Source organism: Acartia tonsa, chromosome 6, assembly GCF_053477335.1.
Source record: "Acartia tonsa isolate MP-2025a chromosome 6, ASM5347733v1, whole genome shotgun sequence".
In the NCBI taxonomy this organism is placed as follows: Eukaryota; Metazoa; Arthropoda; class Copepoda; order Calanoida; family Acartiidae; genus Acartia; species Acartia tonsa.
In genome coordinates this window covers 43,210,659-43,231,666 of record NC_137265.1, presented here as the reverse complement: position 1 = coordinate 43,231,666, position 21,008 = coordinate 43,210,659, and the positions used below count along the sequence as shown (strand labels likewise).

The 21,008-nt window shown below is 32.7% G+C and overlaps 1 protein-coding gene across 4 annotated transcripts in view; it reads right to left on the bottom strand.

Annotated features, from left to right (window-relative positions):
• kkv (hyaluronan synthase-like protein kkv) overlaps positions 1–21,008 on the bottom strand; it is a 110,095-nt gene that overhangs the window by 18,433 nt on the left and 70,654 nt on the right. For all 4 annotated transcript variants that reach the window (XM_080164979.1, XM_080164980.1, XM_080164981.1 and 1 more), the window contains exons 3-21: positions 15,875–15,941; positions 15,337–15,419; positions 14,229–14,290; positions 13,710–13,762; positions 13,201–13,273; positions 9,644–9,844; positions 8,784–8,893; positions 8,367–8,495; positions 7,933–8,058; positions 7,305–7,421; positions 6,260–6,365; positions 5,790–6,117; positions 5,082–5,243; positions 3,118–3,508; positions 2,646–2,844; positions 2,035–2,185; positions 1,429–1,632; positions 863–999; positions 199–580 (exon numbers count right to left, since the gene is read on the bottom strand). In XM_080164979.1, coding sequence (XP_080021105.1) covers positions 199–580; positions 863–999; positions 1,429–1,632; positions 2,035–2,185; positions 2,646–2,844; positions 3,118–3,508; positions 5,082–5,243; positions 5,790–6,117; positions 6,260–6,365; positions 7,305–7,421; positions 7,933–8,058; positions 8,367–8,495; positions 8,784–8,893; positions 9,644–9,844; positions 13,201–13,273; positions 13,710–13,762; positions 14,229–14,290; positions 15,337–15,419; positions 15,875–15,941 — 3,081 coding nt within the window. The remainder of the gene's footprint in view (positions 1–198; positions 581–862; positions 1,000–1,428; positions 1,633–2,034; positions 2,186–2,645; positions 2,845–3,117; positions 3,509–5,081; positions 5,244–5,789; positions 6,118–6,259; positions 6,366–7,304; positions 7,422–7,932; positions 8,059–8,366; positions 8,496–8,783; positions 8,894–9,643; positions 9,845–13,200; positions 13,274–13,709; positions 13,763–14,228; positions 14,291–15,336; positions 15,420–15,874; positions 15,942–21,008) is intronic.

Below are 21,008 nucleotides of genomic sequence, written 5' to 3'. Positions count from 1 at the left end.
GAAAAAATCTTTTTAAAATCATTTAAATTAATAAATATTTACTTCTTTCTTTTAGATAGTAATGGCGGGGGAGGAAAATAGATTTATTGAGAAATAGATAATAGATTTGTACTTATAGAAAACTAGCCAATAGCGATATAGTTATATTGAGCCAACTCTAGTAGAACATATTAGCATGAAGAAGAAAAAAAGTTTTACCTGTAAATGATGAGAAGCAAGTACATACTGGGAATACAGAGCAGATAGATGAGACCCGGCACAATGCACCAGAACTCCTGCGGATGCAGACAGGCAGCTATGAAGAACGACCCAATCATGGCAATCAAGAAAATGGCGGACGGCGATCCGATACCGTCCTCGCCCAACTGCAGCGCCGTACCCACAATGACAGCCATCATGATTAGGGCATAGAACGTGGACAGCAGTTGGGACAGCAGCAGTTGCCATTTGGACTTGAGCAGCAGGCAGGTGGCGGTGTACACGACAATGGGGATCAGGTTGTATTGGAAGGAAGTCCAGTTTCCGATTTTGAAGGCGGCCACAAAAGCTCCCACCAACATAAGGAATATAGTGCCAGGGCCTAAAAAACAAAAAGTTAGTAAAAATCTATAAAAAAAAACACGATAAAGTTTTTAAGTCAAACAAAAATAGATTTAAACTATTATTTTTATTTAAATTTTCTACATTAAACGGGTTTTCATCAAGGTTAAGAAAAGAAAATAATTGATAGTTGAAGTTCTGATATAAAAACAAATGATAAAGAAAATATAAAAATCACGCAACCTCTTCTGTTTTAATCAGCCTCCTTTCAAACGCACTGATAATGTATAAAAAAAAAGTAGCTGCGTTACTAAAGACTCACCAATAATGGTACCCATCATCAACATAGACTGATACCAAATGTAGGGCAAGGAGATGTTGTCGTTAATCTTCACGGTGGCCTTGTAGTCAAGAAGCAAGTCGAAAATGTTGGCGATTGTCGAAGGCACCCAGCGACGTCTAAAAATATGAAAATTGTTTCTAAAAAAATATTAAAGCTACTAAACGTTTATTACATAATAAAATTGAAATTTGCGCCTTCTGCTACTTTGTCGGAAGCGTTCATTTAACCATTGACAAATGCATATCACTACCACACATATAGTTGCAAATAAAGATTGTGCGATCAAAGATTACAAATGATAATGACGATTTTTAAAAAGTCAATATGCTAAACATTAGGGCATACATAAAGAAAAAAAGAGAAATAAAATGAGAGAGAAAAGAAAGAAAGAGATATAGAAAAGAGAATAAGAGAAATCTGAAAAATAAAAAGAGATATAAGGGAGAAAAAAATAGGAGAAAAAAGTCAGTGTGACTTGTTAGATATTCCTGCATTAACTATTCTCTTGATAAGAGATCATATGAAATAAAATTATAACAGCCTACCTTTGATTAAAGAACTCATTGAAACCCTCGGGACAATGAGTATAGGCATCGCTGGCAGCTGAGTACTCTACTCTGTATCCTCTCTGTAGCAGTAGCGTGCATAGCCATCTGTCCTCGCCCTGATCGTACTGCACGTAATGCCTGGGTTCTTCAGACATGGTCGTGTACTTCCGCATCACATTGTCGTCCATCAACGCTTTGGCTCTACATAAATATTTTAAATTGAATTTATGTTAAATAAAAATGAGATATCCAAATGAGAAGCAGAAAAATAACTAAACACCATCCCAAATTAGTAAAATAGCCTAAAACCATCTAGAGAGCTATGCAAGCGTCTTCAAAATGGAGAACCTAATTGGTCCAGTGGTTAAAAAAATCATTAAAGAATAAAGACGGACATAAAACCTTATTCTTTTTAAATTTGAATAGGATGTGAACCTTTAACGTCAGGTTACAAAAAATGACATTTTTCATTTTTTAAATATAAAGACAGAGTGAGTGAAACTGAGCATTATGGAATACTCTTTGCAGGTTAAAAAATCTTCAATTATATACATATCGAATAGTATAGAATGAATTAACCAAAATCCAAAGAGTCTAAATCACCTGAAAAGTGAGAAACATCCCGGCGAGCACATAACACATCCAATCATATGTTCAGTAGCCTTCTGCAGCCAATGACCGATAGCGTACTCGAACAGCTGATACCATACCATAGGGCCAGAGCCAACAGGGTGAATACGTCCGCAAGCCGCGCCTTAATTATACAGTAAGTTTTACTTTTTAGAATTAAATAAGAGACAGAGTAACAGTAGTTCTGTTTATAAATAGGAACTAGAAGTATGTGTGTCCAGTAAGATCTAAAAAACAGCATAACATATCATTCCAGGACCAGGATTCTAACAAAAAATTCTAAGTGAAAATTTCTCCCAAAACCCCCTTTCTTCTCCCGCCCCCTATTACCTACTTCCCTTTAGTTACAACACAAAACAAGTTCTACGCCAACATTACACCACTCATATATCCAAAATTTTAGCAAATTTAATTGATTTGCTAATTCATAGCCCTTGTATCATTCCATAATTTTCAAAGAATTTTAGTATTGGTCCATAATGGTAGGTTTAACGCTATTTAGAGGGGGGAGTGGGGGAAAGATACTAATTAGATCATTAGATTATTAAACCCTAAAGTTACAAATTCATTAATGTAAATCTTACCAAGCATCTTATTCTTCTTCATCAAGTCAACCAGCAGGGTGACAGCATCGGGCTGGAAGTCAATATCTCCGTCCAGGGTTAACAGGTACGTGTTCTCAGCAAGGATCTCTTTTCTGTCCACAGAAATGGGCAGCTCCATAAGCTTATGACCGAGCAGGTAGTACATGTACATACACTGAGACCATCTCTTCTTATGTCTGGCAACATTGTTATTGTAAATACACAATTTAGGAAAATAATTATCTTTAATCATGTAGTTTTGAAATTTTTAAGTAATTGTAATTAAATCATGGTGCATTGTTGTCAGTAGGTACAGTCAATATTTTTTTTATCTTATTAACACTAAAACAGTATATAATATTGTCTATTTTTCTTACTTTAAGTAAAAAAATTTCAAAAAAACTATCTTTTAATACTTTAATTTGATTTCTAAAACGAAATTCTATGGGTGTGTATTTAAAATGACATTCCTAATTTTAGATTTATCCTTCAAGTGAACAATCATCTTAGTCTTGCCGGGCAGAGTGTAGATCAACCGACCTCCATACGGTGTCGGCACCTTCTTGGGCGGCCTCAGACGAATATTAGTCTGATGCACATATGATCCAGCAATATCAACAGCGGCCACAAAATCCCTTACGAACTGATTAACCTGATTCCAATCATCACACACGTCAGACAACTCGAAAGCGTCATCGAAATAGATGTGGGTCTCGAACTCATAGTAGTCGGGGTCGACTACCTTGAGGTACTTCTGTGCAACCCTCCTGGCGGACTGGTCCTCATCCATACGGAAGAGAGACTTCAACATCTCCATCATCTCGGACTTGGTCTCGTGCCACATGGTAGCGCAAGCGTAGATCCTAAAAAAATTACCGATGTAAACTATTTTGCAACTAATACACTAAAAAATATAATATCCATTAGTAGCAATAAGTTTATCTATATTAAAACAAGGATGACAACATCCATAAGTAGCGAAGCACAAAAAAACGTAGATGGGAATACGTACAGGTAGATTTAAAAGGTTTTTACTAAAATCAAGAATAGATTTATTGGATAAGATAAATATGAAACCTTGTTTTTTTTTGTATGATGACGATGGTCAAAGTAAATTATATTAAAGATGCTCATAACAATGGGAAAAATTATTTTGATACTGATATCCCATAAAAGTTTGAAAATTGGATCAATATAAACAAAGATCTTGGGAAATATGTAAAACATATAAAAATAGCCAAAAACCTGATAAAAGGCAGTCTGGCCGCCATGGTTGTTTTCTTGAAACGACAAAAAATTTAATTATTAAATCCTTAAAAACTTTAAAAATTTGGAAAATCGGACCATATACACTGAAGATATGGAAAAAAGTGTTAAATATATTTAAAAATAGCCTAAAACCTGCCAATAAGGCAGTCTGGCCGTCATGGTTATTTCCTTTAAAGACGGGAAATTTAATTTTGATATCTACAACTGAAAAAAATTTGAAAATCGGACTATAAACACTGAAGATATGAAGAAAAATGTTAAAAATATAAAAAAAACAGCCTAAAACCTGCTGAAAAGGCAGTCTGGCCGTCATGGTTGTCTTCTTTAAAAGACGGGAAATTTAATTTTGATATCTATAACTGAAAAAATTTTGAAAATCGGACCATACACTGAAGATATGGAGAAAAATGTGAAAAATATAAAAATAGCCTAAAACCTGCTAAAAAGGCAGTCTGGTCTTCATGATTGTTTCTTTAAACGACAGGAAATTTAATTTTGATATCTGTAACTGAAAAAATTTTGAAAATCGGACCATAAACACTGAAGATATGGAGAAAAATGTGAAAAATATAAAAATAGCCTAAAACCTGCTAAAAATCGGTCCGACCGCAAATGATGTCTTAAAGTCAATTGTGCTCCTTAATAATGGGAATGTTGTCAAAAAATTTCAGCATTCTATCTTTTATAGGAGCTGAGTAAATCCCATTTCCCCCATAGCGTTACGGACTGACGGACTGACGGACTGACTGACGGACTGACGGACTGACGGACGGACGGACAAAGTGAATTATAGAGTAGCTTCGCTACTAAAAAGAACATTAAACGATATACAGAAATTGAGTGATATATTAATGGATATTCAAAAATGGAAAATTATTTTCATAAAATCCCAACTTAGATACAAAATAATAATTTCAATAACAAACTAACGGCTGCGCCACTAAGTTTACTTAAAGGAAAGTGATGGAGAGTGAGTCGAAAAATTTTAGTTTAAAACGGAAAAAAGATTTTTTTTTGTGTGGAGGATATTATTTCTAATGACTTTTTTTCTTGGGAGGATGGATATACCCTTACCCAAAATAGTCATAAACCTTATAAAACTTATAAGAAACTTTACTACACTCACACATATATATTGACATTGTGTTACTTTTAGATAAGAATTACCTGGTAATGCTATCACTAGTCTTTGTCTTAGTATTAGCAGGCTGACTTGACTCCGTATGTATGGAAATAGTTTCATAATATTGAGAGATATCATTATCCTCCATACCAACTCTGTCCAGTTCTAATTCTTCAGTTTTCACCTCACCCTCATCATCTCGACGCCTGAATAATGAATACTAATTGAAAGAGTTGTTGCTTAATTAATTTGACACAATAGATTTTTCAGATGAATTATAGGTGCTTTCGCTTACCTTAAGTATCCAACTTAACCTAACCGAAAATAAAATGAGAAGGCGTCAAAATAAAGTTCATTATTGGTTCACATGCATAATAAGGTAAACCACCGAACTATCATATTCTACTCATAAAGGGATTATTAAGTGGGAAAATGACCATTAAGCTGCTGTTACAAATGACAATCCTTACATCAAAAAGAATTTGCATGTTTCCAGCTAAATTACCTATAAACAAGTTAATAATAGTTAATGTAGCATTGGCTATAGACAGCTTTCCGCGGATATTAAAATCAAAATAAGAGGCCCAGGTTAACAAAACTAGTATCAATTTATAATCTTTATCTTAATATTCTTGAAATATTGCCAGTACTATAATAACGCTATACATGATTTTTCAGTATAGCTCAAAACCGGTTCTAAACCAGCAGATATTAACTGGTTTCGAATTCATACTGAAAAAAAAATTCTTTACCTGTTTAAGCTAAGAGACTGATCAATGAGGAGTGAACAATACATGGGTGTAACGAACAGCTTCTCAGTGGAGGCCAAACGCTCGCACTGCGGAGTCCAGATGTGCAACGTGATCCAGGTCTGTGACAACAGCCAGATCAACCAGATCCAGGCGTGCTCCTCGCTGATGAAAACGTCGAGGAGATCACCGGAGGGGCACTGCCAGTACAGGTAGTCGGGCAGGCTGTTCTTGAAGTAACAGCTGTCATCATTATGGAGGCCGCAAGCAATCATCAACAGTGAGATAGCAACTGGGATGGTAAGATTGACGGGAAAAGCGAAGGAAAATCCTAAAATTAAATTTTTATTATAAAATCATCATTAAAATCACTGAGAAATGGAAAAACATTGTTCATAACTTAGTCATTGTAGATTAGCATCACTTTTTAATATCTATTAAATCTGGACCCGTTTATTTAAGTTAGAGCATACCTTGAATACAGATTTTGCAGGCAAACTTTCCGAAGATGTAAGCCAGGTAGGCAGAAAAGATCTGGATCACCAGCACGTGGATGTGCACATCTTTCCAAGAGTCCAACTAAAATAATCAATTTAAAAATATTGCAGCACACACATATACCTTCCATTCACTCTTCATTCAGCCCAAATGTAATAAGACTATTTCTTCTGTAAACCTTCCATCTTTGGGTTATATTAATTAATGGGCTAACTTTTCCTTTTACTAAATAACCTAATACCTGCCCTGGACCAAATAATAGAAAATTGTAAAAAAAATCCAGCTGTTAACGGGGTCTTAACAGACCTAGTAAAATGAATGTACAAAATGTGTATGTATTGACAGGGTAACTTTTTTTCGTCAATTTAGCTTGCTAAATATGGACCTCATTTGTTGGTCTATTTGTTCAACCAGTAGGAGGGAAGGGGATAGGGTAAATGGTGTGAATGGCAGAGTTGGCATTAAAAAAACCACTTGGGTTTAAACCAAAAAAAAATATTTATACAAATGCCTATCTTTCCATTTATATCTTTTTATAATGTAAATAATACAGTAAATAAGTGTCAAAAACCTAAATTACCGTATCAGCCAGGGTTGTCAAATCGGGCGGGCGGTTTTGGGCTGCCCTTTATCGGGTCCTTTTGGGCAGATTTGGGCACCCCCCCCCCCGTTATGGGGGTAAAAAAGGGGAGGGGTGAAAAAAGAAGGGGGGCAGCCTATAATTTGGATCTTATTAAAAAAAATACAAATAAAAACTGGTTTTTATAAAAAAAAACGGTTTAAACCAAAAAATCAAACTGGTTTGTTCTTTTTTAAAAAACCTGTTTTTTTACCATCTCTGGTGAATGGGGGTATCGATATTTTAGCAAACTGTGAGTATCACTTTATTAGAGTACATGAAAATCTGATGCAACATCCAGGTGATTATATATCGATTAAAAGCATAGACAGATACAAATTTCTGCAATATAGGAATTACAACTAATGCTTATTTAGTTACAAGAGATGAAAAAGTTTTACCTGGATAATCTCTTCCAGTTTTTCAAGTCCAGCAATATCCGGGAGGAATGTGTTGGGGTTTTGCTTAGGAACTTGGGTAACATTGTATTTGTGAATAGCAAAGCCGTCGCGGAAACTGTAAGGAGCAAGGATTAAGAAAGTATATTAGGACACCATTTAAGCGCCCCCCCCCCCAAAAAAAAAAAAATACCAATGTACTAATGTCTGTCCGTCAGTCTTAAACCTAACACCAAAATTGTTGGGAAAGTGATAATACAATGCAGCTTTTATTTTTTCAAAAACTTTTTTTCTGAAGTATTAAGATTATTTTTTGTCTGTAACTAAAGATCTTCGTGAAAGTGGGTTCTCCATTTTAGAGAAGATTTATATATGTCCATATTTGGAATTGGGCTCTTCTTATTTTCGATTTAGGAATTGGGTTGGTTTTAGACCATTTTTAGCTTTTCTGTGACTGTACCCTTTCGAATACAGAGCCCTTAGGCACTAGGAGCGAAGAAGCTAGTATCTAATACAGTAAAACAATTTGCCTATATTTTCTCTCATTAAGTTTGTATTTTATCTATTACTTTTAAGGACATAAATGTCCTTTAATTTAAATAGTCCTCTATAATCTCTTAATCTCATCCCTAGAGAAAAGGGGTCCAATGGGTGTGCCGTTGAGATGCAAGAAGAGGAGCATACACGAGAAGAACAGGGCCATCTTCCACATAGAGATGAAGGAGTACACAAAGTACCGGGTCTTCTTCAGACGGTCCTATAAATATTATATGATTAGTTTTTTAACCTGGATAGGCGATATTTTATTTCAGAGTATCTCTGAACCAAATCTTCTTAATGCTGTGCAGGATCATATTCATAAGTTTAATCGGCCGTCGGAAAACCAAGCCTTTGATTGGACGACCTATGCCTGGAATTCCTATCTGTGCATGGTAATGAGTTGCGACTGTTTTTGGCCAATTTATCGATTTATCTCAAGTTTCCATTACTGTAAGCAATAAAAACAATATTAAAACTATTTAAGGCTAAAGAAATTCGAACCTTGTTCCTAAGTCTTTCACTTACCTTAATCTTTCCAAGTGAGCGCATAGGTGCCAATGGAGAGCGGCGGTCCACATAGTTCTCCCACCAGCCAGCTGATATCAAGAATATGCTGATAGGTATCACCCAGGCTGTGCTATTTCCTTTTTGCGTCTGAATAGATAATATTAGATAGCTAGATGTTATAAATGTAAAGTGGACGTAAAAATAATCCTTTTTTAAAATTCAATTTTCGCGGCTTGTGATAAAATTACAAATACATATATCATACAACTGCCTTATGCTCTAATTTTTAGAAATATAAATATCTTATTTAACTAATGAAATACATAAAGATCTATACTTCTTTAAAACTGCAACCTTGACGACCTAAAGGTTGTTGGATGGACGTACAGTACATTTTCACTAAAGAGTAGCTGCGCTACTTGCAAGAATTGTTACCTCAACCATAGGCCACACGAAGAAGCCGGTAGCTTGACAAATAATCGCCAGAATGTCAATGAAAACCTTCAGGTAGCGACGGGACTCCTTCTGGTGACGAGACAGCATACCTGAAATCACACAACCTCGTCAAGTAATCTTTAACTTCTAATAAAGCAAACAAAAATATAAAGTATAATCCACCATAAAATAGTAAAATATTTTGCATATTTTTTATCTTTAGCAAATCTTTAAATTGAAAATTAAAAGAAATTATATTTATCTAACTACCTAAAAAGATATAGTTCTTGCAACTAAAATAAAAAAAACGTACTAGAATGACAATATAAAAAAATAGCAAGGCAGAGAAAAAATTTAATTTGATGAAAGATTTTTTGACTGACTGACTGAGTATGTTATATTATTACAACTAGAATCCAAATTCAAAGTTTCTTTATAGTTTCTTAGTCTAAGGAAAAAGTAAGTTATAAAGTAGATATTTATTTATTGTAGGATTTTTAAAAATCAGCCGTCGATCATAAATGAGAGCTAAGTAAATTTCAATTCAAAGTAAGTAAATAAGTAAATTTCAAAAGAAAATAATGAATATGAAAATTATAGATAGGTAGATAGATGCAAAAGTTTGCAAATTACAAGGAGTAAAATATTCGCGCATTAACTCGCAAGGTCATTCTGGCTTCATTTTTGTTTTATCACATTTACATATAAAATATGAAAGCGGAAATGTTTGTGAAACAAGGACAAATATGTTCCATATGTAGCGCAACATTAGATGCTTATTAATAGGACTTTAGTTTGACAAACAAGGATGACAACAGCTTTAACACTTATAGAAAATCTGCGAAAATAAAAAATCTTACCAAAGACACCAGGAATGAAGGCCATACAGTTGGTCAACATGGCGCCCTTGACCACATCCAACTCCGGGAGGACCACGAAGATGAGCAGGGCCAGGCCCACGATGTACATAGACTCGAAGACCCAGACCACCAGGAAGTCGGAGAAGGAGGATCTGCGGTGGGACTTGAAGATGCATATCCTTCCAGAACGGATCAAAGTTCCTAAAAAAAAAAATATTTATATTTCAGAGGTGGAACAAAACGCTTATAGAGGATTCTAGGGACACTTGGAAGAACGAGATGGGGTGTAGTCAATCCTTTACTTCAGAGTACAGGTTTAGAAGCTTAGTTATAAAAGAGAACTATATCGGTTCAGCGGTTAAAGAGATCTTAATATAAAGACAGACACACATACTATTAATTTTACATAACACAGATATCCAAAAATCGTGAGTGAAAAGTTATGTTTCTCCGAATTCTCTTCCCAGCCTACCGACCCCTCAAAAAAAGAATACATAATGAGTAGCTCCAATGCAAAAAAATAATTTAAGATACTTGTACCATTAATTAGAATCTACTTAAAGTAATCCTTGATCAAACAAAATAAAAGTTTTGCAGATTTTTTTTCAAACAAGTTGGTAGATTTTTTTGCTGAATGAACAAAGAACGAACATTTTACTAAATCGTGGTTGAGGGCAGTGGCTTAGCATTAGATAGGGCACAGTGGGAAAAATATTAGATATATGGAACTAGTCTGATTAAAAGGTCCAGAAATTTTGTATCTACTTCGAAGTGTATTATAGATTCTTTGCTTTCCAGACAATTTGTAGGTTTAGGTTTGATAGTTTTTAATAGCTGGGTAATCATAATTTAAACATATTTTTCTTTTCATGAACAAATCTTCAAAATTATGTAAACATTCCACTGTCTAAAGGGTGGGTAAGATAATAAGATTGTAAGTAAATTTTCAATTAGAGAAAGCCTGATTTAAGAACTGCAACAAAGGGAACTGAATTTAAGTTAATGTCCCATGATTTTCATGTGGACCATTATTCCCCCCCCCCATCCATTTTTTTCTCGGTAGCTCTAAAAAAGTAAAATAAACCAAAGAGAGGAGACAATGGGCTGTTTATTACACTAGTCACCAAAGATTTAGAATTAAATTTTCTTTTTGTTAGCTTAACAACTTTGGAGACTTTGATGGTTTGGTTTGTTAGGTTGAGTGTTCAAATGTTTTAACCAATAATTGTAATCTACAGAAGGAGAAACTTTGTTGATCATCATTGGGGATGTACACCAATTTATTGGCCATTGTATCCCTTTGGCTTTAAGATCCCTGAGGAAAAACGCTTATGGAAAGGAATTTCATGACATTGGGGGAAGGGGGTCATAAGTAGCTAAGATGGATATTATCCTAAATTCAAATATAGTAAATGCTTGAAAAAAAAATCTACCAGATTATTTGATGCACATTTCTTAACAAGAATAACAGTATTTTAGCACAACTTTGTCAACAATGAAAAAAATCGCATATAAATAAATGTTTTAAATTGATAACAATTTCAGGGGAAAATAACGTTTCCTCTTTCATAAACTTTAATTAACGGTATAACAATTGTAATACAATTAAACTACAGCAATGAAAATGAGATAAAAGAACAGCTTTGGCTCTAAATAAATATAGGCGTTTCACACTAAACTGGGCTAACCGGGGCACCAAGAAACAAAATTAAATAGAACAGATTTTTATATTTTGTAAATTAGGAAGCTACTCTATCGCTTATTTTGTCCGCCATTGTACAAGTCTGTAACGTTAAGGGGGAAATGAGAGAAACTCAGCTGCTATTTAAAATAGATAGCTGATTTTTTTCGTAAAGATTCCTTCAGTAATTGACACTTAAATAGAAACTTTCTTGGCCCATGAAAATAAAAAAAGTTTTAATCACTTTACTATAAACTGGTTTTACTTAATTTCTAATTGAGATTATTTTTAGATTTTTAACTGTATGACAAAATAACAACTATTTTTAAATAAAGCTGAAAATTCTTCTTTATTTCTGTGCTAATCTCTCATTCTTGTTTTATAATTTTTATCTTGTCTTTAGTATTTTAATTAAAATTATTGATTTTTATCTATTTTAATTGATTTTATTAAATAGAACAAGGAAAAATAATCTGAATAAAAATCTTTCCAATATTTTTTTCTCAAAAAAATCATTACGACAAAATATTCAATTAATAGATTTTCTGCTTAATAACTAATAACAAAATGTTTTTATATTGAAAATAACATAATAAAACAGAAGATCCCATATAAAACCAGGGATAAGGGATGGGAAACGTAGGAAAATATTATTTCAGGCCTATTTCAAGCCTAGGCCTATTTCTAGCCTAATAAACCAGTTTTGGGATAACGCAGTGGTTCGTATAAAATGCTAATGAAAAAGCTGTGTGTGTGTGTGTAGATAAAGTATAGAATCAAATTCAGGTAGCTAGTTTAAAGTAAAAAACATAACTTTTTATAAACCTATATATTAATGGCTTTTGTTAAAATGAAGTTTTTTCTCTCCCAAAATTTTTTATCTTTTACTTTGGTAATTTGAACTGTCAGAAAGCTATCGTTGGGTTTCCCTCAGACAGATTTTAGTTTGTATTATTTGCATTTTTATTAATGAGTAAACATTTTATTTGAAAATTTCATTGCTAATTAAAATGAAAAATAAAAAAATAAATATGCACTTGGGTAACATTCTATCAAGTTCTTTGGATACTATACTGGATATAATGTAATGATATATCTGTACTGTGTTGTATTGTACAAAAATTAGGGTGAAGGTGTTGTATCAACTCCGTACTAAATTTTTAAAATTCAAAATACAACATCTAATTTATAAACTACCAAATGAAAATTCGTAGCTACCTTCTTTCCAAAAAAATATTCCCGTTATTTTTGTTTTTTCTATGTGGCCCTTTTTATGTTTAACTCTAAGCAGATTTAATAATTAAACTAATGTGATCTAACACCATTTATATTTATTTTTTCGTAGCAGACGAAATCATTATTTTTTCCAGAATTGTCTGCTTCTAAAATTTCCGCCATCTGTGATTTGGGCTTGTTTTGTATCAACCAATCACCAATTGGCGGAGCCAATTGGTGATTGGTTGATACAAAACAAGCCCAAATCACAGAACACTATTGGTTTAGAGCGGTAGCCAATATGAGCCGTCCGCCAGTAAGGTCATTAAATTAGGCAAATGGTAAAAGTTGCATGATCCCTTTCAAAACCAGGCCGAGACCTAATTTATGGCCAGGTTTCCTATCCCTTATCCCTGTATAAAACTGCATCTAAATTCTTTAATTCATATCTTTTGTAATAAAAACTTTATTTTGTTAAGTTAAGCATATAAATCGTAATTAATATTTTCAAGAATATTAAGTAACAAATAATGTAATTAATTAAAAATCCACATAAGTTTACCCTACTAAAAAATCTATAAGAAAATCTAGATTATTGGGAGGTTAAATTTGTCTTAATGTGTTACTAAAGACCTCTAAAACAGCAAAATAAACCACTTACCCATCTCTGGGACCAGAAATGCGAAGAAAAGACACCATGTCCAAGCTACACGCTCTTCGGTTGAGATTGTTGCCTGTAAATAAAAAAAATCAACAAACACTAGGTAAAAAGGTTTCAAAGGCACTGCTTTGATTAATGTTTGTAAGGAAACTCAGATATGCCAGAAATTCAGATATCATTTTTCCAACTATTCTTTTGGGAGAAAATGGGGGAAATCTATTTTACAATATGGCCTCCAATCAGTTTTGTTAGCCCGGGCCTTTGGCGATTAGCTCTCCAGTATGGCTTCCCAATCGATTAATATCCGCTAAATTAGAACAGATTATGAGCTATACTAAAAAATCGTATATCATATCGTATTATAAACATTTAAGAATAATAAAATAGAAACCATAAAACCAATACCAGTTTTGTGGTATCAGGCCTTCGCCCTCTCTGGTCCACCAAATCTGGAATTAATAATTATTTTCTATTTTACTAGCCGCGAAAAGCTGTGAAAATAAACTTACCACATATTCGTTCTGTCTTCCTAGCTCATGGTTACAATAATCTAATTGTCGACCTAAACAAAACATGTGTTAGTATTTTTTTTAAAGGAAAAAAAGTAATGTTGACTATAGTTTTTTATTCATTAACTCAAAACTTTGGGTACTTAATTAATTTTAATTGCTTGGTGCAAAAATAACATTTATATCTAACAATTTTATTTGCGCAAAGCAAAAGCAAATACATTTACTTTTATTTTTTATAATTTTAAAAATCGGTAAAAAACGGGAGTTGACGTAAGAACACGTCCTAAATATGTAGATGCTGTACTTTTACCAGGGAAGACGGGGGAGAGGATTTTAGACTATAAATTACACTGGTACCCAAAGTTTTATAACCAGGTAACCTAATTTTTTTGGCACAAAACTTTATGCACTTGTAATTTAATAAAATTTTATTGGTTGTTTCCAAACCAGTAGTGTCCTAACAGTTTAACCAATAACAATGCATCATCCCTGAATTAATATGAAAAAAAATCTTACCTAAAGAAAGCTGACTAGTCATAAAAAATGTTGTTCCTTTGGTTACAACACCACAAACTAAATACAACAAAAAAATGTCACAAAAGATCCAACAAATATGGAAAAATACAATAAGTTAAAATCGTATGCTTTTAGCCCCTTTGATTAAAAAAATTTCCAGCCCTACAGAGAGCTTAATGTCTTAATAAGGCTCCTAAACCCTTTTTAATCAAACCTAACCTAATAAAAGCCACAACTTCAACCTTATGAAAATAACTTTTTCTGAATGATAGGTATAGTTTATTAAAAAGGGTTAGTAAATCCCCGCAGATCTAGAAAGTCCCAAAGGAGCTGGAAACTTAAGTTTTCTCTATAAAGATGCAGAGGGGGGAGTTAGGTGGTCAAACCGACTATACGAGGATTCGTTGATATTGAGGGGGTGAGGTTGGTTTGTCCAATGATGTTATGAAGGAATCCTGCAAAATTTTGACAATGGAATCTCAAAATTTATTTGACATTAAAAGGTTCTTAAAGGACTGTTAAAGTCCTATTTAAGTTTTGGGTTGGTTGGAAATTAGAATATACTTTCATCTTTGAATTTAAATTAGCTTTCATAGTATTGTAAAAATAGGCATAAATACTATCAACACGTTAGAATCCACCTTTGAATCCTTTGGTATAAGTGTTAGTATCAAATTTTTTTTGTCTAAATTGTAGTATTTTGAACTAATAGATGCCACATAAGATTTTTTTTTGTAAAAAATCGTTTTAATGATATAGAACTAATTACTTAATTCAAAGTAATATTTGATCACATGCATCTGTAAAATTACAAATATGGTTAGAAAAGACCGGTGCCATAACAGAAAAAATACAATCACCTGCGTCCCTAGCATCTAGGGGCGCTTATTAAAATGGAAGGAAGGGGTTAGAAAAATAGCTTAAATTCATCACAAGTCTTATTTTTAAATGAAAATTGACTAAAACTTTCCCAGGACCATGTTCAGCTTTGCTTAAATTGACCCCTCAATCGGTTCATTAGTTACCCAGATCTTAACGGACAGAGAAATAAACCTTACTACTTTAATACGATATCTTTTTTAAAATTTTGTGACATTTCTTTCCTAAAACTACTAAAAATGTAAATATGTATGCGAGTATTTTTAATATCTTCACTGTGATTCCCAGCCATTTTTTTGATACTTCAGAACTGCAGAAAATAAAATAATCATCATTTTTTATTATTAATATAAAGAACATATTGAGAAGCAATAAGGCCTCAAAGTATTTGCCAATAAATCACAGAAGAGCTCAATCTAATGTGTTATAGTCTTTAAAAACAAAACGTGAATAATAACAATTTTAAGTTATAGATTTCTATTACTGAGATGGATATAGAATGTACGTAGATATTTTAACAGTGGAAAAAAATTGCTGTCTATTTAGGTTGCTCACATGAAACTCATTTATTGGTCATCCAGTAGGAAGGGGGGGGGGATAAGGTAAAGGGGGTGGATGTGGGATATCGTTATTTTAGCCCGCTGTGAGTTTCACTTTATTAGAGAACCTGAAAATCTGATGTAACATCCAAGTAATAATATATCCATTACTAATGATTGGTTGGTTGAAAGTCACTTGATGATATGAAATGATGATTATAATTTCCTTGAGTCTTGTTCTGGGGGTAAAACTCTGAAGACATCCCAGCCTTTCTGTTCCATATAACTTCGCTGGCTGTAATAAAAAAAATATTATTAGAAAAGCAATTAAAATATCAAAATTACATTTTAAATCTAATAAACTTCCCTTAAAGTGCCTTGTCGAGCACTGAATCCTCCCTCCCCCCTTATTTAAAAAAAAATAAACAATGTGGTGGAGGGGGTTTTGTTAAATGTTACTTTATGTCAGGTTAGGTTAGATTATATACTGGGTACTAGGTAGCCCCGCATGGGTCAGGCATATTAAGAACTAACCCCCGCCTCTATTTTAATTTATTTTTCAAAATAGGGTATGGGGGGTTGCTCTGTAAGCAATTCAAGAGAAAGCACCTTAAAATAATTTCTGATTAAAACACATGACCTATATTGATCCGTCATTTTTATAATATACAAAAAATGTTCTTAATTCATTTTAAGAACAACAGTTAATTTAAAGTTGATACATGGAAATTTTACTGAAATGTATCCTTCCTTTAACGCGATGTATTCATTGATTTAAAAAGTCGAATAAAAATATTAATCATTAGATAAAAACCTAAAAAATTGACAAAGTGCAAGTAGATGATTTTTAAAATTTTGTCTTTCCAAATTGTTAAATAAAATAAAATAAGAATTTCATAAATAACGAAGTCTTCGTGAGTTCATCTAATCAAAAAATTTCATCAGAGTATGTCAATCTGAAAGATGGGCATATAAATTTTAGACAGATACAAATCAAAATTTGAGAAAAGAAATCCGCAAATTGAAATTTTGAATAATCTATTAACTGTACTTTTGTGTACAATGGACGCCAATAAAGAGATATTCCAATTGCTGTAAACATGGATCTCAAGGGATAAGACAATGGATAATACATTCATATCCCCAATGCAGATGATAACTATAGGTTGAAAAGTTTGGATAGTACTATTATTTTGGAACCAACCAATCAAAGTACAAATTTTATGAGCCAAAGAATAAGATAACGTGTTAAAAAACTTTGGGTACCAGACACTAGTGTAATTAACTTTTTTTTTGCAAATCTTTGTTGTGTTATCTAAAGAACACCAGTTTTAAATAGTATATAAAAGGTCAGACTTATTAAAGAAAAAAAGAGGGAAGAAATGGGGGGCGAGAAAAAGTCTCAAAGAAACCCTCTCAGACTTAAAAACTATAATTGCATCTCTTTTTGTTGAGCTTTTTTTAACATAGCAAGATACAACATTTTTCCACCTTTTATTTGACTTATTTTGAATATTGAACCATTTTGCAAATTTTTTATGTTACAAACAATATACCTAGTTATTAAAATCAAATTGTACTTCTCAATAATCATAAAATTGTTTTTAAAAAACAATAACATTAAAAAATAAACCTTTTTATGCAAGGAGGAGGGAGGTTACATTGAACTGCAATGTTAAAATAAGGGTCAACTCTGTTTATCAAAATTGGGGAGTAATTTCTCGTCCATAGTCTTATCACTTAGAATCCCTGCTTTTATGAAAACTGAATTCAATTCTGGTTAACATGTCTAACAACTTAAAAATTGCCTTCCCTTTCTTCTTCGACCTATTAATGCCATTTAAAAAGCATACAAAAGGGCGTTCCCGATTAGGGTTCAAAAATTGTGTTTATCAACCAGGGATAGGTCAATAGAAGATTATCTAGGTAATCTTCCCAGTGATCTCTAAGGTGAGAAAATTGGACGATAAATTGATGTACAAAATATCCTTTATTTAAATAAAAATTATTGGTTGAAAAGTTTGCACACTTATAAAATAAAAATGCAATGAAAGAAACCAAAGTTTTTTTAGCCAACAAAAAGATAAGGTATTTATAAAACTTTGGGTACCAGTTAGATATACAGTCAATCAATAAAATTCTGCCTTTCGTTTCCTAGATTAAAAATAAAGATTAAATTCATCGCCATTGTCCCTTCCCGTCATCCAGACCTCTCCAGAATCTTAATAGGGTACTTATAGCCCTATTATACTCTTACTATAATTATAAGCTCTCTGCCTTCCAGAAGGTTTTAGAGATATTATGTTACAATATTAGTACATAAGAGTAAAAGGCTACCCAAGGCAGATGTTTGAATGTAGTATTAAAAAGTTCAGATATTTTTAAAAATCTACTTTTATGTATAAGATAATTTACACCGCTTTTCAAAAGTTTAAATTGTTTTAATCGTTGACATTTTTCATTTTACGGATGTAAGAGGGATTTTAGATTATTCTTGCTTGGTTTTATTTGTTGTAAGCATCTAAAGGTCTAAAGAACTGCCGAGACCTTTTTAATCATTAATATGTATATCAATTCAGGCAGGTTTCATGCTATTCTACACAAAGTGGTTAAAATAAAGTTTGTTCTAAAATCCTATAATACTAAGTGGTAAGGTTTTTTTTTGTCTGCAGCTTAGGATTTCTATAATTACTGAACTGACTGAGTTCTCCTTTTTAGAGGAGCTTAACAAAGATCTCTGAAGGTTTAAGGCTATTCAAATTTTACTTTATATAGAGGGAGAGTAACTACTGTATAACTTAGAAAAAGACCCCAGATGCTAAGGGCGAAGCCACTAGCATTCATAAAACCATCACAAAATCAACATTTAAAGAATTATTAAAAACACAAACAATGAAATGAACAATATAATAATGTCTGTCAATGTTAAACGTCCTTGGGCAATCTCAGAAATTAAGGAATCTGCCAAAAGTAAACTAGTTGTTGCGAAGCTACTTTATAACTTAAAATTGTACGTTCGACTGTCAGGGCACCTAAAACAACCCATGAAGAAATGAATACCTTATTTATAGACGGATTTCAAAATTATGAACTTGTATTGCCCGAATTCAATAAAATATTAAAATTCAGTATTTTTCGGCGGGAAAACCTGCAAGTATTAGACATTACTGTTCTTTTTCAAACTGTTTTTATTGGAATGATTTTTGTTTATCCTTTTTTTTCAGTAAACTAAAGTACGTTCATGATGTATTTTTATTTTTTAACAATTCTATTCTATTCGTCTATGACCATATATAGGATATTTAGTATGATCTAATAGAAGGTGTGCATTAACTTCCGCACATGTATATATTTTCAAGTAACCAGAATCGCATATTATTACAACAGCACAAGTTTTACCTGCCCCTTTTGTTTCACGCTCATAAAACCAGGGAGAAAGAAGACATTGGACTGTTTATTACACTAGTCCCCAAGGTTTTATGATAACATTTCTTATTCGTTCGCTTATATTTAGATTGGTTTATTATGTTGAGTGTCTAAACATTTCAACCACTAATTGTAATTCATAGAGTGGGTAATTTTGTGATAATCATGAGGGGTGTACACAAATTTATCCCTTTAGATTTCTGCATAAAAAAACATTCCTATCTATTTCCTATGGTTTTTTTTTGCGAATAAAAAACAATTGTCATAAACTATAATATGCGGAGGTGAATGCCCACCAATAATTTTAATAGCCCTGAACAATTTACTAAAAGCAACATATTTCTAAAAAGATCTAAGATACGGTTATAATGTTGTTAGCTAAAATTTTTAAAAAGGCTCAACATGGAATTGAACAACATTGTAAATAAGTAGTACATTAGAACAACATTCAGAAGGGGGGGCCGGGGGGGGGGGGGGGGGAGTTTAGAAAATCTATCAAAAAACCTCTATTTTTATAACAGCTGAGATTCTGTATCAATAGACTTTCAAAAGATGTCGACTAAGCAGTCAAATGACAGTAAAACATACGCATACATTTAGGGAATCTACTCAAAAAGATTACTAAACAATACAAACGAAAAATATTAAAGAAGAGAATTTTTGGTCAACTTGCCTACTCTTGCAAATACCTACTCTATGGCCAACACAAAAAGCCCTCATTTTTATTATTAGTGGATGTTGAAATGACCCTTTATGTTGAAATGTTCTCAATTGGGATCAGGGGCATAGGGAGAGCGTCCCTGCAAAATTGCTAAAATATTAGTTAGCAAAATTTCAAAACATACTATGAATAATGAATATCCAACCCCTTGTTTCATTTTCTTTATTGATAACACTTAAAACATACTAAATATAGTGCATTATACTAAAGAAAAACCCTTATCTGAAAGTTCTAAGTTACCATGGTTTTTTTATGTAGCTGTTTATTGGTCAAGACATTCCCTTCCGATTAACATTAACATTACTTAGTATGCTGGGACTCGAATCCATAAATACTAAATGCTATGAAAAGGAATGATTAATTCATAGCTAAAAAAAAAGAGTTGGCTGGGTGAATAGAACACTTTTCCGTGGTATTATTAAGTTGTCAACGAGTTACACATAGACATATAGCCACACAATAGCATATCTTAATATGTGTGTGTGTGTGTGTGTTTGTGTGTTAGTGTGTGTGTGTGAGTGTGTGTATGACGTCTGTGTGAATCTAGTTTTATTGTGAATTTGAGTATAATTCAGCGATAGCAAAGCATCTACATATGTATATACTAAAGTAAAAGTTATAAATCTAGTTTTTTTTGCTTTTTTAGAATTTGGTCATGAAAAAGCCATTAAAAAGTTCAATAATTATTCAGTAATCATCTTTAAATACTTTAAAAATTTAGTCGGACATAGAAGAAGACTCATATCCTGCGGGAGTTTTAGCTATCAGAGGGCTCTCCTAATTTCTATATAACCCAACTTGGCAAAACAAAACACAAAAGACGTTTAGTATCTCATTTAGGATATGAAGGATATACAAGCGGCTGCACCCCTAGCATTTAAAGACTTTGTCTTGAAAAGGGTAAGATTGGGACAGAAAAGTGGTCTATAACCATCACAAGGCTTAAACATAAAAATATAATAGCCTTAAAACTCCCCGATAAACATGGGAAGCTTCCCTAAAAAGGAGAACTAAATCAGTTCGGTAGTTATCGAAATCTTAAGCTTCAGACAAAATAAAACATATTTCTTTATCAAGATTTGCTTTAGTAAAAGTAGAATCCTTTGGAAAGAATAGTTCTTGTTGTATGAAAAAAGTAAGGATGATCTGATAATTAGGGGTCAAGAAATCAAGGTGAATCATACAACATGGCAAAAAAAAGTTCCCAGAGATTTA